We start from the raw sequence: 22,395 nt of genomic DNA on the forward strand, positions 1-22,395 counted from the left end.
AATATCACAAAATCAGCAGCTGCAACATTTCTCCATATGTCCTGCTGAGATTCAGACTGGCTGAGACACTGACAAATACTGTGCCAAGCTTTCCTTCAACTAATCGATGGAGCTAGACCCCACAGTCTGAGGAGTCTCTTGGCTGCATCAGTACCATACCGATGTTGCATTGTGCTTATTTTTATCTGGTGCCTGCAGCCTTCCAATATCCCTGCTCTCGTTCATACACACATTTAGGGTAACTGATCATAAGTTTACAGGTAAAAAAAATGGATTGAATTGACAATTTGCTTTCGAGGTGTAGGTAATCATCAGGCTGTCAGTGAACCCTGCCAGCTTCCCGTTACCTTGGCCCAGACAGTGCTGTCTCTTTCTTTGAGGCTGAGCAGCAAGTGTCCATCTGGTGCAAGCTGAGCAGAGAGCTGAGGCAGCTCGGAAAGGCAGGAAGTATTGCAAAGCTCCTCGGCGGACACATATCGCTCACACTGGCAGCTGAGTAACCAGGATCCAGCAGATAAGGCAAAAGACAGAAAGCATTTCAGATTATATACCACCTAGAAATCTTAATTCCTTCTTTATTACCTGCAGCTTTAGTGGTTTTTACAGGATAACTTTTATATCAATAACTGACTTTACAGGATATTGTAAAGGAATTAGGTGACCAGAAAAAAAAACACATGATCCTCACATGCCCATCTCCACATCCAGAGTTCCTCCATGTGGTCCACAGGTGATATTGCAGGAGTGGACGGTTGGAAGCACACATTCTCTGGATGCTGCCAAACGCACCTCTCCTGTGGCACATCGTCTGTTCACCTACAAGCACACAAAATACAACCAGACACAGATGTCATAAGAGTTCAAACACAAGGAAGCCGCAATTTGTTACATCAGCCACAACTGAACAGTACAGTACAATAAAGTGCAGTATAGTATTTTTCCCATCTCACAGGGTTAAACTGATTTTCACCTCACAAAACACTACATTTAGAAAGTATGATGGAAAATGATGCTGTCAAATCAATGCAGTGTTTTTTTTTACTAGTTTAAAAAGGCTGTTCACATGCTTCTGAGAAACTTAGGCATCAGAAACTTGAAAACTGCCAATAAAAGTGCACGAGAATGTGTATTTTAGACCACAACACATGAAACTTTTTCTATGGGAAATACAGATTTCAAAAGCACAAAAGATATTCTTGATGGAAGTGAATATAGTGACACACAAAAGTGAGAGCAATGTGAAAATTTTGTTTTGAAAATATACTGAAATCAAAAATATTCCTGACTTTACTGACCTCAGGCTGGCAGTCTAACTCACTATCAGAGGTAGAGCTTTTGAAATCCAGTTCATTGTAGAAGATAAAGCCAGTTCTGCACAAACATGATCCATCAGAATACTGGAAAGCACGGTTCTTACCAGTGCAGGTACAAGAGGAAGAACCTGAGGAAACAAGAGTAACATAGAAACCCAATGTGGTACTTTCCAATGCTAAAATCAATCTGTTATCTAAACATCTGACCGGCTGGTGAGGTGGAGGAGCTGCCACAGGGAAAGCAGGCCTTCTGGGCAGGCAGATGGTTGAAGGTGTCAACTGGACATGGGTGACAGTCGCCTATTTTCTCAGAACGAGTGCGGTTGCCAAACGAGCCAGGAGGGCAGGATATCATTTGGGTGGATCCCATGGGGCAGACATAGCCGAGAGGGCACGGGTTGCTCTTGTAGTCGTCTGTACCTGTAGCATTAAAATCAGTTCACATTGTATTTGGAGTTAGATAATCAAATAACAGATGGTGAATAATTCCTGTCTCTGGATGTAAGAGTACCTGGGGGGCAATAGTATCCTGGGGGACATGGAAGGCATTTCAGAATGGGGGAGAAGTATTGTCGATAGGTGCCCCCCTCGCAAACACTACAGCAGCTGTCTTTGGATCCTCTGAGCCCGCTGGTGTCGACAGGCATGGAGCCCCCTTCGCAGGACTTCATGGCAGAGCTATTGGCTGGGCAGTAGTAGGGAAATGGACAGCTGTGGGGCACGGTAACATGGTTATTTATAAAACTTTAACTCACACCCAGTAAAATCAGTTGAAACCCATGAAGCTTTCATCATTCCAAGAATGGTGGCCTCTCTTTTTCATTACACTTTTACAGCACATATTTGATTTTATGCCAGATTTCAGGTTATTAACCATTCATGCACTCACAGCTGTTTGGGGATGTTGTAGGAATGGGACCCCTCAGGACAAAAATAACCTTCTGGACAGACTTCAGGCTCAGCAGTTTGAGGTCCACAGTATGAGCCAGCTCTGCACAGCTTCTCTGCAACTGCACCTGGATTATAAAGTAAAACTCATTACAGCAGAAACACATTTCTGTAGGTATTTATTAAGACTCTAAGTCGTCACATAGAGAAGATGTGTATGGTGTGTATGTATAAACCTTGCTGATAAACCTACCAACTGGACATTGATAAGAGGCCCTGCAGGGTATCCCTTCCACATTGGGTTTGCCTGTAGCTCGAGGGTCTGGGCAGAAGGTTCCCCCTGCACATGGTTCACACTGGTCTGGTGAAGCAGCACCAGGAAGCTGCCTCTTGGTGCCAGCTGGGCAGAGGATGGGAGGTCCAGACCCACTGCACCAAAATCCAGGTGGGCAGGGAAGGTTAGAATAGTCTGTAAGCCCTTAAAAAAATTGTAAAAAAAAAAAAAACAACATTCATCACTTCACACAAGACAGCCAAAGTAGAATAAATTTGCACCATCATCATCCATATATATTCAGCAGGGCTGAAAAATTAAGTAACAAAAACATGAACCATTAAGCTTATCAAAGTTAATTATTTAAGAAGCCTTAATTTATGCATACAAAGAAGCAGATGAGGAAGAGGGAGGGAAACCATCTGCTGGGCATGAACAACTAGTTAAAGACACAGCATGGTTTGGCTTTACCCTAAAGCATTTGAGAGGGGATTAGAAAAAGTTTTTTTCTGAGAAAATCCACCAGTCAATCATGACTTTGGCCTCAGGTAGTGACTTTTAAAGTACAATGTGTGTGCCTTCACTCACTTTGTACTTCTTTCATTATTAACTCAGGTACTTTATTTGCCACTCGTAGAAGAGTGTGCATATATACTGGAAGTAATACAACCAAGAACACCAATTTGTCTTGAAATGTTCTGGCAAATTGAATTTCAAACCCTCCAGAGAGAAGCATATTAAGGTGGATTTTGCAGTTCATTACAATATACTGTAGGCACCGGAAATGAAATGATATGAGTGAAATGATAAAATGAATGGGGGAAAAAAAAATCACCTTTAATAGAAAAAATAAGGAATCTGTTTCATTCACATATTTACTTCAAGTTCATCTTTTGAATTTGTGGTCTGTGTGAGTTACGGTGTATTGCACCTGTGCTGTTACAGTGTGACCCAGGGGGGCAGGGCAGGCAGTCACCCTTGCTATGTGCCCCAGGGGAAGCTCGATAAGTGTACAGAGGACATGGCCTGGGTCCTGTCCCTCCATTGAAATCGCTGCCAGGGAGACCATCACAGTACTGACCAGCAGGACACAGATGAGTGACTGGGTCTCCTGCAAACACACACAACAAAAAAAGAAAGAAACGATTTCAGATGTTTTGTATGGTGGGATTGTTTTGTGCCACATTGTTGTTGTTTCACTCTCTCTTATCTGCTGAGGTATTTACTTCAGTACTTTATTGATCACTTTTAAGGCTCATCAAGCACTTGCCACTGGCTATATTTCTGTTCTGTTAAGCCCCGGCTCAGTCATAAATCTCAAGCCAGGTCTCTTCTGCCTCCATCTAATTCTCAGACTGTTTTCACTATACTCCCTAATCCTAACCAGCCCCGCTCATATCTACACATACTCAGTTTACATGTGCAACACAAAATTACTGTAATTAACTATCTGGTAGTGTAGCAATCAAGCATCATGAAGAATGAAGAATGCCCTTCCTGGTTTGATGACTAGTTTGCTTTTCATTGTCTCAAACTCAGCCTTTCCCTTCCATTGCTTCTCAAAGCAATTAAATCAGACTTTGTGCTGCATTTTTACCTGATGACAATACAAACAAAAGAATCCTACCAGGCTTACACCAGTACTGTGGTGGGCAGGGTAAGCAGTCCTGTAGGCTGGCACCTCCTAGGGAGCTTCTGAGGGTGTTTGCAGGACACAGTAGTGCCTGCTCTGTGCCTTCAGGACAATAAAAACCTAGAAAAAAGAATGCATTCCGTCTTTTAAAAAGCTGGAGCTCTAAAGAGACAAAGAATCTGAGAATAAAATATGAAAATTTAACCATATATATTCTGAATATCAATTGCTAGTAGAATTTTTATTTTGCTGGTTTTTAAAATTGATATTTTGTACCTGGTGGGCACGGTCCAGCACACTGCACACCCCACTGACACTGGGTCAGGCTAGATGTCGGTCCCTGAGGGGTGAAATCTGCACTACCAGAAATGCAGAGATATCCGGCAGCACAAACACCCTGAATCCTACCAGCCCTAAAGAAAATATACATAAAAATAACATACAAAACCACGCCATTCATTCACACAGAAATATAAATACACACACAGCAACATTTAGAAGACACTAAAATGTATGCTTCATTAGATAAATAGAATAGTAATTGCATATTTTCTTCTACTTAAACATTTCCACCTCCCACACTCCACATTCATTATAATCATGCATATTAAGGTGTTAATTTGGCTGCTCAGTGAACTGCAAACCCTGAACATGATACACTTCTGCTGATTATGAGTGTAATCAAAGCAGAGATGAGTGTTCGCCTTTGAGCATGTGTCAGTATGTTTATGCCGGATGTACATTTGCCTAATTGTGTTTTTGTGTGTGTGTTTTTGTGTGTGTGTGTGTGTGTGTGTGTGTGTGCATGCGTGTGTGAGTGTGTATGTACATACAGTATTTGTGTATGTCAGAGCACTTTGTCTGAATGTCTGTGAGTGTAAGACAAGTGCACAGATGCTTTCTTTCAGCATGTACACAGCAGAGCTGTGACGCATCTGGTGTACCTGCAGAACTTCCCTGGAGGGCAGGATAAACACTCTCTCTCTTCCTGAAGTCCTCTCTGGTTTGAATGAGTGTAAGTCCCATTAGGGCAGGGCTGAGGTACCATTGTGCCTGAAAATGCAGTAGAACAGAGATAAATAGCTTGATATATTATACTGTAATTACAGCAAAGGCAATAACTGTCACCCGCCCATATATTTTAATTTTAGCTTCCATAAAGTCTAAGAAACATTTTTTGTCATTGTTGATGTCTTCAGCATGATTTATGATATTGTACAGAAGGAATAATTACTCATTTTGGAAAATAAGCTTGTTAACTCTCTTTCAAAAAAAAAAACACATGGGATGCCTGATAACATGCTTGTATCAGTCTGGTAATTCTATTGTTTTTATACTGCTGTTTTTGTACAGATTACACAAACAAGTTGTAGCATGTTAATGAATTATCACTAATTTGTGAGCTGACTCCATACTTTATCGTCAAATGTGTCCTTTTAGCATACCTGCAGGGCAGAATGAGTGTGGTGGACAGGGCCATGGCTCTCCCACTATGGCCTCCTCGCAGTAGAATCCAGGTCGGCATGGGATGCAGCTGTCTGAACCTGGATTTGGTTGGTACTCGCCTGTGGGACATGGGGATGCCAAGGCAGATCCCTCAGGACAGTAGTGGCCCTTGGACAGAATTCAAATAAAAACTTTTGTGGGGTTGCATCCAATTTGGCAGGACATTAATAAGAAACAATGTGGCACAAAGTTTTAGCAGAGAAACTCTTGGAGAACAATGAGAACAAAGGATAAGGGAATAGACTAAATGAATGAGAGTGCATAAGCATGACCCTTTACCTTGGGACAGAGGAATGCATATGGAGTGGTTGATGAGAAGTCAAAAGGGCAGAAGAAACCAGCAGCACAAGGGCCACTGGGGTTTGACAGACCCTCAGTGGAGCAGTAGTGACCTGCAGGACAAGCAGAGCAGCTCTCCAGGGACACTCCTCCTATAAAGTGATACAGATCAGACATGCAGATAACAAGAGATCCCATTAGGATCGCTGTCAAATTCAAATGTGGACTCTTAACTAAAGATATGATATAGGGAATCAAATTATTCAATTCACCATACATCTCACGATGAGCATAAGCGGTAGACATACCAGTGGTGTTGCGAACACTGCCAAGAGGACATGGAATCGGTGAGAGGCACCCTTCTGGACAGTAGTGACCCACAGGACAAGGCCCATTCCTGGGGAAGCTGTCAGAGCTCTGAGGTGTTGGCTCCACAGCTCCACCTTGGCAGAAATAACCCTGCAAACATGGACCTAGATAGCAACACAGACACTATCATTTATCCGTCCCTAATTAGCTTAATCATAGTGCATAAGTATGCACAGTTTGCTAAAGGCTAAAATAATATCAGATATCTCAGTCTGGTCACCTTGTGGTGTTGAGGCTCCATATGAGCTGCAGTACACTCCAGAGGGACAAGGTGTGCAGACAGATAGGGAGTGGGCGCTTGTCTGGTTGCTGAAAGTTCCTAAAGCACAGGGCTGAGGTAAGGCTGCCCCTGCAGGACAAAAATGACCTGGGAGGAAACAAATACTTTACTGCGGAAGTAAAAATCTGGACAACATTGCTACTGTCTCTAAAAGGATAATGATTTGTTTTATATTGCTGACTCAAAGTATATTTTCCCCGTCCTCACCGACTGGGCATGTAGAGGGCTCTTGAGTGGCTGAGGAGGGGCATATGGTTCCTCTGGGGCATATTATGCAATGGGCTGCTCCGGAGGCTGGACTATAAGTGCCAGGTTCACAGGGAACCTCACTTGCTGAGCCAACAGGACAGCTATGGCCAGCAGGGCAGAGGTAGCCATGGGAGCCATCAGATGGAGTGGGACTGGAGCTGCCACCCAGGCACACATACCTGTAGGCGTACACAGGGAAAACAAACTGCATATAATAAAGAATATTACCACAAGCTCCCATTAGCAAGCTGGAACAATCACTCAGTGGGACAAAATCATTTTACTGTAAGATAGGTGTCCATTCAGAACACAAATTTCAAGAAATTTCGAACTATGGTTATTACAGTTATTGCTTTTGCAATGATAAATAGTTATCTCAGTTAGAATATAGCTCTTGGGATGCTGCCTATGAGGCAAATTTTTGGTTTGCAATGGATGAATATGACGGCACAAGTCAGTTTGATACGCTAACACTGAAACTGATTAATTGCTTAATGAACGGTATTTAACCAAATCAGTCAGCATGAGTCAGTTTGTATCAGAAATATAATTATTCTTTAAGAAGAAGGTTCTTATTAAGGAAACAGTTTAATCTTAGACCATATTTTATGCTATCAGAGTTACAATCATAGTAAGGGTATTCAGTCCTAATTATTTCCAAGTGAACGCTATTAAGTATCGCAGCTGATGGTGCGAGAAAAAATGATTAAATAACTGGAAATTATTAAAACTGATGTTTTATGACTAACATGTCTGAGTTGCACATAATTTTAATATTGCTTTCCTAAAGCCCAACTGTTCACATCTACTGACTCACAGCCTATAAATAGAGCAGAAATAAACAGAACACCTGACAGACACTGATGTGATTTAAAGATGATGAATGAAATTTATCAGAAAAATAAATAAATCTGTGACCATCCCAAACTCAAACAGAAACTAAGAAATTACACGAGCAAGAGAAGAAGTGTGTACCCAGCCTGACATGGTAGAGCATCTAACAGCTCTGCCATTGCAGGACTGTCACAAAACAGTCCAGGGGGACAAGGAGAGCATTCGTCAACTTCCTTAAGTCCTTGAGAGATGGAAAGAGAGCCTGCTGGGCAGGGGAGAGGGTAGCCAGTGCCAGAGGGGCAGTAGTAGCCAGACGGACAAAGATAGCTGCCAGTAGAATTCCCCTGGTAACAAACAATAAAATGAAAACATGATAACAGTAATGATATCTACTTTTGATGACATAATTACAATAGAGAAGAATGCATATCATTTATTTGGACTGCTGCAGAGGAAAGGTGGGTCTTGGCCAAGGCACCATTATGAACAAAAAAAATATCATGTAAATGTGGCCATCATTTGGTATCTTATGTACAACTTGCCATTACACATCATGGTTCTTTTGTTTAAAAAAAAAAAAAAAACACACACACACATATAAGGTTTCAAACAAATCAACAATCTACTAATCAGATGGTATTTTTTCTGGGTAAGTCAAAATTTTCTCATAAAGGTGAAATTAGATTAAAGGCCGAAGTGTTGCTTATATCATCAAGGATATTTCAGGACAAGAGCAAAGACTCAACATCATCAAGTTATGGATTCACAGGTACCACCGAGAACAAAAACAACACCTGATATTCAGTAGAGTTCAGGCTGGTAGATCCAGCAGGACAGTAGTATCCTGCCTCACAGAGTCCTGTTGGCTGCGACAGACCAGACTGAGAGCAGAACATCCCTGCAGGAAACACAACAGAATTAAGTCACCATCATAAAAACTTACACAAACAAGTAGTTTTTAGATTGAATTCTGGTTTAGGTCATGATGTTATAGAATATAACAATATTTTTTTTTCAATACCAGCAGGGCAGAGCAGGCAGGCATCAGGACTGGAGGCTCCAAGCTGGTTCTGCACGGTGCCAGGAGGGCAAGGGAACTCCAGTCCAAGAACCAGACCTGCAGGACAGTAGTGTCCAACGGGACACAGTGCGGGCTGGACAGTAGCTTCAGCTGAGGTACAGCAATAAAAATGAATTAGACCAAATAAAACCGCATAATAGTTATTAATAGTAACTAACATAATCCTTTCAATGAAATTCAAGCTTTTATTTATCTTCTTTACATGTCCAAATGCTATTTTTATTTTAAGATTCTGGAATACATATCATGAGTGAAATAAGCAGTCAATATCACGGCTGAGCATTTTCACCTTAAAACTGCAGTGTATTGATGACAGTCTCAAAAACATGGATTCAGACTTCCAGGGTTTCACACAAAACAAACTTCAGAAACAAATCTTATCAACTTTCAGTGCAAAGCTTTCTGTATCTCTGTATCTATATTTTTTTCAAAATCAATTTCTGCTTTGAATATGTTAGAATTACTGAAATCTGACCAGCCATCGCACAGCATTGAGTAGTTTTACAATGTTTGATCAGAGCCATAAGTGAGCTGGTGTGCTTGAACTGCAACAAGTAATGAATGGATGGGTAAAGATGGAAGAAAGGACTTCATAGATCTGAACACTCTACTCCTGTAGAGTTCAAACCAAGCCATTTTAAGGCACACTGGGATCATTTTCATGCAGAAAAACTTATGTAATTTTGATACATTGAGGTGAGTTTTTAAGGGTTTAATCAATGACCATGAATAATTTTGCAAATTTGGAATATGCTGTGTAGCTTTGAAGGTACAAAGATACATCTGACTCTGTAAAATTATTTGTCAGATCATCTCAGTTAAGAGGATGCATAAATTAATTTCGCTCCCCTCATTTTTGCATCAAAACTATCAGCTTTCCTTTGATTATTAAAATCATGTGCTCCTGATAACTACCATCCCAGAATCCATGTAAATATCTGGATTTTACTGAAAAGACAACATGTGGGTCTGTAAATATTTGGCCAGGTAACCAATTACTTGTGCACTTTTGACACGTCTGTGAGCATAGTTGTGTCCCTTACTAAAATGATATGAAAAAAAAAACAAAAACTAACAAAAAAAGCACAGCAAACACTGCATACTAACCTATTGTACCTACTGACAGAAAATAAATTACATTCTCTGCATTTGTCTTTGGATGACTGTCTCTGAAAGATTTGCTTTAGTGTTTTTGTGGCAGATTACTTTGGGACAATCAATGTTTCCTACCTTGACAATAGTAACCAGGAGGGCAGATGGTGCAATTGTCTTGATGTGTGTTCCCTGCTTCAGGGCTAAACGTTCCTGCAGGACAAGAAATGGGAACTGGAGTTCCACTGGGACAAAAGAAACCAGCTGGGCACAGAGCCTGATCTGCTCTGCTCGAGCCCCAGTCACAAAAAAACCCTGCCCAGCAATCACCTAAAACACAAAAGGTTAAAACATGGACATACTTTAATTTAAAAAAAAAGAATTACGACCCATCAAATCAGAAAGAAATATTTTTTAAAAAGAAAGTAACTGAAACATTTAAGGAAAAGGTGGGTGTTATTCCATATTTTTTCTGTCAGCAAATCCCAAACCCACAATACTTTGCAACTTCACAATTCTTTATTTGGAACTCAACTCCAATCCTGTTCATTCTCACTGAAGATATAAAAATTTAGAAATGGCACTTGAAGATACTTCAGAATTTAAACAGACAATAGTGTGGCTTAGTGTGTTAAATAACATTTACACAACATGGCTTTGAGGAATAAGTTTTGGCTTTAGTGATGGCATCAGCTCATTGCTGATTTTGGTCTTTTTTTATGGAGTTTGAGACAGTACAGCAACTAACATACACTTATTTTATTTTCTAGCCAAATATTTCAATTGTCTTTAATTCCATCTACCTGCTTTAAGCCCTTGCTGGCAGTAAATCCCAGGCGGACAGAGAGATCCAGTTCTGTTGTCAGTTGGATTTGGCACCTTGGCACCCATCAAACAAAGAAAGCCAGCAGCACATGATCCTGAAGGCTCAACCAAACCTTCAGAGCCACAGAACTGACCTGTGGGACACACTAAGCACTGACCTGAAATCACAGAGGTTGACAGCTTTGACTTAAGTCCTAACAGGAACAGAGCTACCTGCCAGGTGAGATCAATCATTATATCTCCGAGATGGTTGGAGGGCCAATGTCTAAAGCAACCCAAATTAAAGATCACTGTAAAAAGAAAAAGTTGAAAAAACTCAAAATTTTAGCAAACTTAATTTCTTAACACTGAGTTTATATTTTCTGCCAGTAGGGTTGTCTAAACCAAAACAATAATAAATTAAATGTAAATATTTCTGATATTGCTTATTTGAAAAATAAAATCCCATTTTTGGCCCCATACACTACCAGTCAAAAGTTTGGACACACCTTCTCATTCAATGGTTCTAATTCAATTACTTTATACATTGTAGATTAATACTGAAGACATCAAAACTATAAAAGAATACACATGGAATTATGTTGTAAACAAAAAGTGTTCATCTTCAGTATTAATCTACAATGCAGAAAATAATACAAATAAATAAAAAGTACTGAATGAGAAGGTGTGTCCAAACTTTTGACTGGTAGTGTATCTTCATGGTCTAATAAAATAGTCGAAAGTAACATGATCTTATGTAATGTTTACTGCTAACTTGGCTTTAGATGAGTTGGCCAGCCACACAGCTACTGTAGCTAGCTTTGTAGCGAATGTAATTGTGGCCCTTGCCCAGCACTTATATTTGTGGTCACAACAACCATATGCAAAAAAAATAAATAAAAAACAAACCTGATCCACTGTGAGTGTGAAACACAAACTTTAGAATGAAGAAAACAACAGGTAGGGTGAGAGATATATTATGGCATTGATAGAAAACCTAAATAAAACAAGAATTAAATTGAATAAAAGCATGGATTTCTATGGGTTTGATGGAAACATTTGGGAAAATGCAAGTTCACAAGTCAATAAGATAAAATAAACACTGGTGTAGTTGGTTTAGGACATTCTAATGCACAAGCATTACATATTACACCTTTAAGTTTTGACATTGACTTTATTCCAACTTTAAATTTTCCCCTCCTTTGTCCCATTCCAAGACAGAGGAGTGTTTAATTTATATCATCACAACTGATTTGTGTGATTTGTTTTTGTATTTTTTTGTGTGACAAAAAATCTTGTACATATGTTCCATAAAACCTATATACTTAAACATGGAGGTGTATTTATCGTCTAGAATTTCTGTCATAAATTATCCTTTGTTTTTGTTGGAATTTAAATTGTGGGTCCATGGCATTTCTCTGAAATTGAGTAATACCGTGTTTGCTTATACATTACTTCTTAAATGTATTGCCACATATATAAAGTATTTAAGGAAACTCAGATCAAGAGTTTAATAAAGCGCTCGGGCATTACACCAGAAAAATGCTACCTGAACAAGGCATCTACTGTTGCAGTCTTCAAATAACAATACAATAATAAATTTTTCAAACATAAAAAAATAAAGAGTGTAAAATATCAGCTTGCTCTCTGTCTTTTACAAAGGTTCTGGGTTTTTACCCGTGGTGGTGAGACCCTGGCTGTGGCTGTAGCTGCCTTTGGGGCAGGGCAGAGGCTGAGTGTCTGGACTCTCCCTGGGACAGATGTAGCCAGCTGGGCAGGGCAGAGGGCTGGACACTCCAGTGGAGCTCCCCCTGGTGGGACTGGAATTCACAGACTGGCAGTGGAACCCAGGAGGACAAGGATTACATGCTTTCTGGCCTGATAAATCCTGGAACCAGCCTGGCAATGACATTCAAACAGCGAGGACACCCTGAGTGGAATGGGGGAATTTGCAAAGTGCAAAGAAATGTCAGTTTTTCAGAGTGACTTCTTGTTTACCAAGAGGGCATGGTTTGCAGTCATCTTTGCCTTTTCCTCCAGCCTCATTCTGGTAAGAGCCGGCTGGGCAGGGTGAGGGAGCACTGCTGCCCTCTGCACAGTAATAGCCTGCTGGACAAACGTCTCCGGATACACTCGACATTGGAGTGGCAGAGTGGGATCCCTCTAGACAGTAGAAACCTGACAGTCGAAGCATTTCAATGAAATATTCTTTCTTACCAGAACGATGCATCACCTAATATATTTGAATTCTCTGGATTATTTTGTTTACCTGGCAGGCAGGGTCCAGAGACTTTAGAGAGGCCAGACTCTGAACAGTAAAAGCCGGGAGTGCAGCTACGACACTGAGACTCTTCCACAAGCCCGGTCAGCTCACTGTCAAAATATACTTTATCAGCTAGAAACCACAGAAGTACTCTGTGAAATCACATTAGAGTTATAGTTGCACTGTCACATTATGTAGTAACAAATAGCATACTGACTATGAATTGTTATCTGCTTGAATATGCGTGGATTTGATAATATCTTATGCAATTCATTTATTACTAGTAGCAGCATCGAGAAAATGGACTTTAATACTGCATTATCCTGAGTCCTATTCTGTTGTATAAGTAACATTTAAATAACACATTTTGCACCTGAATGTTCCTCTCGGACAGGGTTTTGGTTCGAAGGTCCCCACAGAGCAGAAAAATCCACGAGGACATGAGAATCCTGTCACATTATCTGATGGTGACGGTTCATTGGCTCCTCCAACACAAACAAACCCTGCAGCACACAGTCCACTGGGGGAAGTCCTTCCTTGAAATTATAACAATTTAACGTTTTTATCACCATAATAGCAGAGCTGATCATTATATCTACCTTTAGCAGGATTATTTCACTCAGTTTAAGTTGAAGCTGTCTTCCAGATAGATATCTTTTACAAAACAAACAGCTGAAAGTGGTCAGAGGATTAGATGCACTGTACCTATTCCTTTACAGTACATCCCAGGGTCACACTGTGGGCACTGCCATTCCTCAACCAGCCCTGACATGTTTCCATAGCTCCCCGATGGACAGGGATGTTGATTTGTTGATCCGCTGGGGCAGTAAAATCCTCTCTCACAGAGAAGTGGATGGACCATTCCTGAGGAGTCGATGCAGAATTTAAAGACAACTATTTATTTTCATTTCTTAGAAAACTTGCCAAGATTTAAAGGATGGCTACATTTGTGTTCTCAGCTGGTTAAAGCTGTCATCAAGCAATTTGTCCACCCTTCAGTTTTACCTTGATCATGGCAATAGGAACCAGCAGGGCATGTCTCACAGCTGCCTTGGCCTTGTCTGAACTGGTAGCTGCCGGGAAAGCAGGCTGTCTGTCTGACACTGCCCTAAAGCAACCGTTAAATCGGTTTTATTAGCCTTTATATCTGGGGAATAACATGCTTCACACAGTTCAAAGACTGAGACAGTCAAATAAAGCAGGGAAGAAAGCATCAGTTGTTCTAGTAAATAGCAATGCATTTGCTGTGACAGAGTAACAGCTATAGCTGAGGAGGAAGATTTATGCATTAGCATCACATACAGTATGCAGCGGTGATAACTGACAGTAGCTTCAAGACTGGATGGCTGACCTTCTCACAATAGTGTCCCACTGAGCAGACATGTGGTGGTGGTCTTTCAGAGCTCTGTCCCTCAGGACAGTAGTAGCCTTCTGCACAGGGCCCACTTGGCTTAGCTTTCCCTCTCTGGTGGCAGTAGTGACCTGCAGGACACAGCTGGCAAGCCTCAACTGTTGATCCCCCGAGAGAACCTAGTGGATGGTGCACGATATCCATATCAACTGGAAACTAACTAGTAAATTGATTTTAGAAAAAATAATTGTTTCAGGGTTCCACACACCCCCGCGTTCAGTGTTTGCTGACTTGCAAAAGAATTAGCAAATCACTTTATAAGTTTACGTAACTGAAGCATTAAAATAGATAACAATGTTATTACAGTGCAAAGTACATACCTATTCCCTCATCGGTTTCAAATTCATAGACATATAAAGGAGCTTCAGCACATTTTAATAGGATTCTAGTTGTGCGCCGCGAGACAAGAATACAATTACACGATTAAACCACTTTGTGTCTGCAATTATTCATAGGTGCCCAAGGGGTAAAAAATGCTTCCATAGAAATTTTCATATTTCTCCACATCACTGAACTGCAAAGATAAACACCAGTTCATGTTAGGACAGTAGTACGGAAAAGTGACAATGTGTGCAGCAAAAAGGATTAGGTGTCGTAAATTTGGGTTTAGTGCTGAGTCTGAATACTCAATCATTATTAATTCATGAGTCAAAGGGGCTTGGGGTTGCTGACTTGTCCTGTATTGTTCCTCTTTTTAAAACAAGAAAAAAAAATCTGCAAGGAATGATAAACAATCAGTTTTTGTTAAACGAATCTCGCAGTTACAGCTGTATTACAAGAACATTGTCTTACTTTTAATGGTTCCAAGAGGGCAGGGCAGAGGAATCGGGGTTCCAACAGGGCAGTAGTGTCCAGTGGGGCACTGGTGGACATAGGGGTCTGAAGTGCCTCTAGGGCAGTAATATCCTGCCCCACAGGGCCCTGCTGGGGCATCAAGGCCAGTCTTGTTACAGTAGGAGCCGGCCTCGCAGGACTGAGGGTAGGTAGAACCCAAAGGACAATAGAAACCTGAAACACAGCCACAATAATTGTTCAGAAAATCTTCAACAAGCAAGAAATCAGGATGATTACCATCTGTCTGCATGCATTCTCTCTAGAGATAGAGGAACTTTTTATTCTTGTCTTACTTTCTGCTTCTTCTATTTACAACTAACTAACCCACCAGATTTTTATTCTTTAATGTTTCAGGGGACTTAAATACTTTGCTGCAAGAATTCAAATCTGTTCTTTCACGGTCAAATATCAGCTGTTACTTTGGTGCTGTTTTATATGCATCACCACCCACCAATCTTCAGCTCCTTATCAAGAAGGACGTCCAACTCTAAGTTTCAGGCATTCAGGTTTTCAGACATTCAAATTTAAATCTTCAAGAGACAGGTGGAGAAAGTCTGTTTACTTAACCATCTGCATCTCTACAGCCTTCACTGAGTTACTGTACCGTGAAGATAATTTCCTTATGAAGTGTATTTGACGGAGCCATTTTTGCACCTTGTCATGAAAATAACCATAAAAGATAAAACTGACCATTAGTTCTTCAAACCACCTTGTCCTGATTTCACATTTCGGTGACCATTTTCTCAAATAAAACCAACAGTAAGTGACATTACAGCTGGAATATGCCACATACACTGAGGCTGATCAGATGAAATCAGTCATATGTCACAGCAATTACAGTAAATGGGACTAGCATGTCATGAGCAGGGAAAATAGCGTGTGCGCCTGCGGGGATGAACAAAGTATCACATTGAGTGCACAAGTTCACTGTCAGGATTTACTCACCCCTAGGGCATATGTCTCCTCTGTAGGTGGAACACGCATAATGTGGACTCTTGAGACATGGCGCAGAGTGAGTCACAATATGATCTGAATCTGCCTGTGGCACCGTTACCACTTTGATCCATCTAGCGTCTGTAAGAGAACAGGGCAGACAAAGCATGAAAAATAGCTGAGTTAATATCTAATAGACATGAAAACCAAAGAGGAGCCAGTCTTTTCTCCCTGTCTAGATGCTGATTTAACAGTTTTGTCAAGGGAACAACACACTTTTCCAATCTAACACTGTAAGGCGATGATTAATTGTACATTACTTGGCAGAAGGTCAAACTAAAAAGCTGCTGCTTTGTGGAAAATTTATCACATGTGCGACTCCAGTTAAATAGTTTAAAGAAAATGATGTACTGCCCTTTTAAGTGAAGCATTTTTTGTGCTATTATAAACTGAAGAAACTCATAGTTGAAAAGAATTACCCGAGCTGTTGAAGCGGGACAGATTGTGCATCCAGACGGCAATGTCTGTCTTCATGGTGTAAATGTCCAGTATTTCAAACAGACAGCTAAACAAAGACGCATTGGCTCGAGGAGTGGGACTATCTGCACCTCCAGAACAGAAGAAACCTGCAAAACACAGACCTGACACAGACAGGAATTTAAAAAGGGTTGCAAGCATGGAAAGGATCTTATTCATTATATTTCACCCCAACCTGATAATAGGAAATTAACTGTTATACTGTAACAAATTTTCCTGTAAAATTACAGAAAAATACCGGCAGCTAGGGTGACTGTATTTTACTGTATTTTAACAGTGTTACGGTTGTAACTTATTTAAACAGATAATTATTGTATAATTGAAAAATAACTTTACAGCAAAATATGAGGTTTACTGTTTAGTACTGTCACTACACTTTCTAGTGATACACTTTATTTATATTGTGTTGCCACTGTAATCAATATTGACTGTAACTGTAGGTTTGTGTGTCATTTTTGTCATGCTGTGTCTTGTTGGTGTTGTTTAGTACCTTGTTGTTTTTGTCATGTTATGTTTCATTTCCCTTTGTGTCTCATACATGTTGTTTTGTGTCTTGGTTTTCTTGTTTTGTGTCCTGTCTTGTCAGTGTTGTCTCTCATTTATTTGTGCATGTGTGTGTCTCATATGTCATGTTTTGTGTCTTGTTTGTGTTGTTTTAAGTCTCATCTTTGTGATTGTGTGTCTCGATCTTGCCTTTTATGTCTGATTTTTGTTGTTTAGTGACTTGTTTTTGTTATAGTGTCTCATTTTGCTTTTGTGTCACATTTATGACATTTTCTGTCTATTTTTTGTTGTTTTGTGTCTCATTTTTGTCATTTTCTATCACTTTGTTTTTGTTATGTTGTGTCTCAATCCCCACAAGCCCTTTTGTCTGTTTTTTGTGGTTTGTGACTTGCTTTTGTCATATTGTCTAACTCTTCGTTTGCGTCCTGTTTTCGACGATTTGTCTTCATTAGATGATTAGTAGTTGTTTTTGTCGTTTTGTGTTACTTTGTTTTTTGTTGTTTTATGCCTCGTTTGTGTCACTTTGTGTATGTTTTTTGTTTTTTTGTGTCTTGCTATGTTTGCCATATTCTTTCTCATTTTCATTTGTCTCGTTCATGTTGTATCTTGGTTTTAACATTTTGTGTCCTGTTTTTGTCATTTTGTGTCTATGTGTGTCATTTTGTGTTTTGTCATTTTGTGTCTAACTTTGCCGTTTTTTAACTGTTCTTTGTCATTTTGTGTCCTATTTTTGTCATATTGTGTGTCATTTGAGTTGTTTAGCGTCTAGTTTTTGTCATTTCGTGTCTTGCTTCTGTCATGTTCCATTTCATTATCCTTTGTGTCCTGTTCATATTTTATGTCTCAGTTTTATTATTTTGTCCTGCTTTTGTCATATTGTGATTTATATTTCTTTTGTGTCTCATTTGTGACATTTTGTGTCTTGTATGTATTGTTTCAAATCTTGTCTTTGTCATTTTGTGTCTGAATTCCTTCAAGCCTTTTCATGTCTGGTTTTCGTTTTTGTTTTGTGATTTGTTTTTCTTGTATTTGTCTCATTTTGCATCTTATTTCTGCTTTGTATCTTTTTTTGTCGTTTTATGTCACTTTGTATTTGTTTTCTGTCACTCTGTGTCTAGTTTTTGTTGTTTAGTGCCTTGTGTTTGCAATGCTTTCTCATATTTATGTCTCATTCATGTTCTTGTATTTTGGTTTTATCGTTTTGTGGCCTGTTTCTGTCATGTTGTGCCCCTTTATTTTTGTGTCACATTTGTGATATTTTGGATTTTGTTTGCGTTGTTCTGAGTTTCATCTGGCCATTTTGTGCCATTTTTTGTGTTTTATTTCTGTCATATTCTGACACATTTTTACTTTTTTGTTCGTGTCGTTTTGTGTCTTGTTTTGGTCATGTTGTGTCTCATTTTTCGTTTGTGTCTCATTTGTGATGTTTTTTCTTCTCATTTTTGTTGTTCTGTGTCTCTTTTTGGTTATTTTCCGTTGCCATTTGTGTTGCTTTGTGTCTGACCTTTGGTGTTTTGTGTTTCATTTGTGTGTTTTTGTGTCAAACTTTGCTCTTGTTTTTGGCTCCAAAGAGATTTTACAGGTTTTCATCATATTTTTTTAACCTATGCAATACTGTTAGAATCTGGCTATCATTTATCACAGTGCACTGAATTTCACTGTATGACTTCTCAGACAAAAAAAAAATTAAAATGTACGCAGGAAGGAATTAGTCAGGTGTAAAGCTGTAACGTGAGATGTGCTTTCTTTTTTTCATCCATCAATTCACGTTGAGCAAAGATAAACCTGACGGGTGTAATCCCCCACCTGAGGGCTGTGAGATCCCAGGAGTGAGGCAGTACTTCCCTGGGGGACAAGGGCGGCATTGGGAGAAGGAGGAAGCTCCAGGCTCTGGGAGGAAGCTTCCAACAGGACACAGTTTGGGTGACCCACTGCCCTGAGGACAGAAATGCCCCATGGGACACACATCTCCATAAGGCTGGGAGACAGGAGAAACTTCAGTGGACCCCAGAGAACAAAAATGTCCTGTGGTAGACAATGTGGTTAGACATCTTAGTGACAATGCTGCAGCATTAACAATGGAGAATAGGTGAACAGTGTTATTCAAGGCACAGTATGGCTAAACACAGCACTGTAGAGAAAAAGAAACTCTAATAACTCAGCTCTCTGACATCAATTCCCGTGGCGAATATGGACTGTCAGACCTGAGCTGCAGGGTCCAGACGGCTCTGTCAGAGCACTGCTGTTACAGAAGGAGCCAGAGGGGCAGGGGGAGCAGTCACTCAGGGATGTCCTCCCAGCTGAAGGACTGACATGGCCAATTGGACATGGAGACGGTGAAGATGAACCCTTCATACAGTAGAATCCTGGGCAAAGTGTTATTTTTCATTTTATAATAAAATTAGGTTCACTTTTGTTTCTTTGTGTGCAGCTTGAAATTTACAAATGTGTGTTCACAGGTATTGTTTAAATTACCTGATGGGCAGCTGTTACAAGTGGACTGTCCAGATGAAGACTGAAAAGTGCCATGGCTGCAGACAGCTGGCTCGGCACTACCATGTGGGCACGCATGGCCAGGTGGACACTGGAATCCTGTAAGACAGTCAGATAAATGAAAATCCAAACATTCACCACCACAGTGTTTACAATCAAAACAAGAACACTGTGCATAAAAATGTAGTGCTCACACAGTTTGTCCTCTTAAACATATATTTATATGGCAATTATCAAAGCAAGAGAGCATATTCACTTTATTTCAACATGCCCAGTGTGTGGTACCATGGAAACAAAGCAGTGAAAAAGACAGTGGCTCTGAGCGGTATTACTGCTGTGCAAAAATCCTGTGGGAGGCAAAGGGAAAGAGGAAGCAGGCTCAGCAGCAGGTGCCCTGAGTCTGACAGAAAGAAGCTTGAGAATATTTATAGGTTCTGGGCCATTTCATGCTCAAATTAGCAACACATCTTCTCAATAAAAGACAATGTGGAATCTCTAGATACGCATGTAATATAAGAGGAGGAGGAAAGCTCATCTGAGGCATAAAATCACCTCCATGACACATGTAGAATATAGTTTGTGGAGCAGTGGATGATTGTGCTTCACACTCATAACACCGGTTACAGAACAGCTCAATTTAGGGAAGAGACAAGCGTTCATAGAAAAGACTTTACAGTGTAGTATTAGAGTTAAATCACTGCAGTTTATTCTAGTGGCTTACATGCCAAAGGTTAAAAGGCAAAAAAATATGATATATGTCAAAGAAAACCTTCTTGTGAGTCTAAGTTATGGCAGCATCATTTAAACTGCTCCAAAAAAAAAAAAGAAATATGTAATAACAGACTGAAACTGATCCAAAGCATTAAGGTTGTCTAATGAAAACTGCACATGTCCAATTTTGATCATTTTAATTTTTTCAGATAAACAGAAAAAGTAGCAGTTCCTGTACAGGTTAAGAAAAAAATTTAATAATTAATGCAGCATTGAGTGTGTTGGCATTGTTAATTTCCATGAAATCTGATACCATGTTTGTAATTTGCTTTACTTTTTCTTCATTTTCTGTTATAACATTTTGTCTGTTACCTTTAGATTCAAGTGTGAATTATTATTCATATAGATGCTTGTTCATAAGTAAACCTTTAAATATAAATAAAGTAAGTGAAGCTTTGTTTAGTGAACTGAACCTTGAAGACATTTTTGGCTAACTGACTGGAAACATGAGCCTGTACATGATCACCACACTGTATGAAAGGAGCAGAAAATGATGAAGTGCAAAGACCACTTTGGTTAAACCTGAGCTGACCCCTGATGATGTGTACTGTACCTGGCTGATGACCAGACACTGATCCTGGTGGACAGAACCACCCTGGAGGACAGAGGAGGTCAGCAGAGGTCTGAGCCCATGAGGGGCAGTAAGAACCTGGGTAACAAGCTCCACAGTCGGCCTCAGACTCGGCCCCAGACCTCCCCAAGAAAGTGCCTATGTGGATGACACAAATTACCATTCAAGTAAAAATAACTCCTACATTCCTTTTTTCTCCTCCTTACACACACACACACACACACACACACACACACACACACACACACACACACACGCACACACACACGCACGCACACACGCACACACACACGCACACACACACACACACACACACACACACACACAGAGAAAGGATAACCACGGCATAACGGTCATATGTGCACACCATAGCTGGCTCCATTTATTCAATTAGTTAAGTAGCTAGCTACCCATTATGAAAGCTTTATTGGACTCCCATTAGGTTTTACAACCTCCTCTAAAGTTCTGAATACATTAAGCCATTATACAGTACCTCTGGGGGCGTTATGGTACTGTACACTGCTTTTGGAATCAGTGCAATAAAAAGCAAGAGGTCAGACTCATAGCTCTTTCAGGGAATTGACAGAGGATTTATATACCCCTGTTCACATTAATGATACGCAGTAACTGTATTTTTCCACCTCTTCTTTCAAAGTTCTGTCTGGATATGTTGGTTTTCCTACCTGGAGGACACGGGCTGGGCTCGGCACTCCCTTCTGGACAATAGTGGCCTGCAGGACACACATCACCATGGAACTGACCCACGGTTGAGTCTCCAGGAAGTAAGGATGGAGATGCGATATCTCCTGTAACTGAGACAATAGACCTTTATTGGATGTCATTACTCATTAGGTTAGTGAGTGAACTAAAAGGCCAGAGCCACTTTCTGCAATCTCAGGGAGAAAAATATTGAGGAAAAGCAGTGGGGACTGGTATTCAGTGAAGACCTCCCCAGCTCCGTTGAGTCAAAGGCCATGAAAATGTTAAACAAAAACAGAAAAACGCTGAGCGAATATTCTGTACAGCAAAATAATTTTCAAGCAAGTGGCATAATAGTTTGTCTTTTTACATTAAAAATACAATTGCAAAAGTAACCAGTTGTGGATGTCGCCATGCATTTATTAACATTCTGTAAAGGGCAATAACAGGAAGCCTGTTACCTGTGATATTACCCCAAGGTGTGGCAGTTCTGGATCCCTCTGTGCAGTAGAAACCAGGCTTGCAGAGTCCAGATGGGGACGAGAGACCAACCTTAGCACAGTAGTGGCCAGGCAAACAGGGCTGACATACTTCTACAGAAACTGCTCCTGAAAAACACAAACACAACTTGTTTTTCTTCCAGTCTGAAAGAATAAACTAGAAATAAAACACAAATCACTTTATAGTAAAATATTTGACCTATTCTGATACAAGCAATGTTTAAAGACACATTTAACACAATATTTTGGCTAAGTCAGTCTATTATGTTCAAATGTC

At 40.2% G+C, this 22,395-nt stretch overlaps 1 protein-coding gene across 1 annotated transcript in view; it reads right to left on the reverse strand.

The window, feature by feature from the left end:
• Positions 1–22,395, reverse strand: part of si:ch211-286b4.4 (SCO-spondin) — a 52,546-nt gene that overhangs the window by 8,657 nt on the left and 21,494 nt on the right. Inside the window, exons 42-78 of the mRNA XM_055012286.1 lie at positions 22,080–22,226; positions 21,603–21,731; positions 20,902–21,057; positions 19,560–19,676; positions 19,289–19,450; positions 18,891–19,109; positions 16,523–16,684; positions 16,056–16,184; positions 15,069–15,284; positions 14,217–14,395; positions 13,871–13,973; positions 13,571–13,729; positions 13,239–13,401; positions 12,872–12,975; positions 12,601–12,780; positions 12,280–12,501; positions 10,602–10,781; positions 9,937–10,011; positions 8,647–8,796; positions 8,420–8,523; positions 7,767–7,969; positions 6,750–6,970; positions 6,483–6,629; positions 6,202–6,366; positions 5,894–6,045; positions 5,554–5,722; positions 5,053–5,161; positions 4,385–4,521; positions 4,103–4,228; positions 3,407–3,586; positions 2,455–2,679; positions 2,203–2,329; positions 1,825–2,024; positions 1,521–1,733; positions 1,296–1,441; positions 689–816; positions 348–492 (exon numbers count right to left, since the gene is read on the reverse strand). Coding sequence (XP_054868261.1) covers positions 348–492; positions 689–816; positions 1,296–1,441; positions 1,521–1,733; positions 1,825–2,024; positions 2,203–2,329; positions 2,455–2,679; positions 3,407–3,586; positions 4,103–4,228; positions 4,385–4,521; positions 5,053–5,161; positions 5,554–5,722; positions 5,894–6,045; positions 6,202–6,366; positions 6,483–6,629; positions 6,750–6,970; positions 7,767–7,969; positions 8,420–8,523; positions 8,647–8,796; positions 9,937–10,011; positions 10,602–10,781; positions 12,280–12,501; positions 12,601–12,780; positions 12,872–12,975; positions 13,239–13,401; positions 13,571–13,729; positions 13,871–13,973; positions 14,217–14,395; positions 15,069–15,284; positions 16,056–16,184; positions 16,523–16,684; positions 18,891–19,109; positions 19,289–19,450; positions 19,560–19,676; positions 20,902–21,057; positions 21,603–21,731; positions 22,080–22,226 — 5,849 coding nt within the window. The remainder of the gene's footprint in view (positions 1–347; positions 493–688; positions 817–1,295; positions 1,442–1,520; positions 1,734–1,824; positions 2,025–2,202; positions 2,330–2,454; positions 2,680–3,406; positions 3,587–4,102; positions 4,229–4,384; positions 4,522–5,052; positions 5,162–5,553; positions 5,723–5,893; positions 6,046–6,201; positions 6,367–6,482; positions 6,630–6,749; positions 6,971–7,766; positions 7,970–8,419; positions 8,524–8,646; positions 8,797–9,936; positions 10,012–10,601; positions 10,782–12,279; positions 12,502–12,600; positions 12,781–12,871; positions 12,976–13,238; positions 13,402–13,570; positions 13,730–13,870; positions 13,974–14,216; positions 14,396–15,068; positions 15,285–16,055; positions 16,185–16,522; positions 16,685–18,890; positions 19,110–19,288; positions 19,451–19,559; positions 19,677–20,901; positions 21,058–21,602; positions 21,732–22,079; positions 22,227–22,395) is intronic.

This window comes from Amphiprion ocellaris, chromosome 7 (assembly GCF_022539595.1).
Source record: "Amphiprion ocellaris isolate individual 3 ecotype Okinawa chromosome 7, ASM2253959v1, whole genome shotgun sequence".
Taxonomy (NCBI): Eukaryota; Metazoa; Chordata; class Actinopteri; family Pomacentridae; genus Amphiprion; species Amphiprion ocellaris.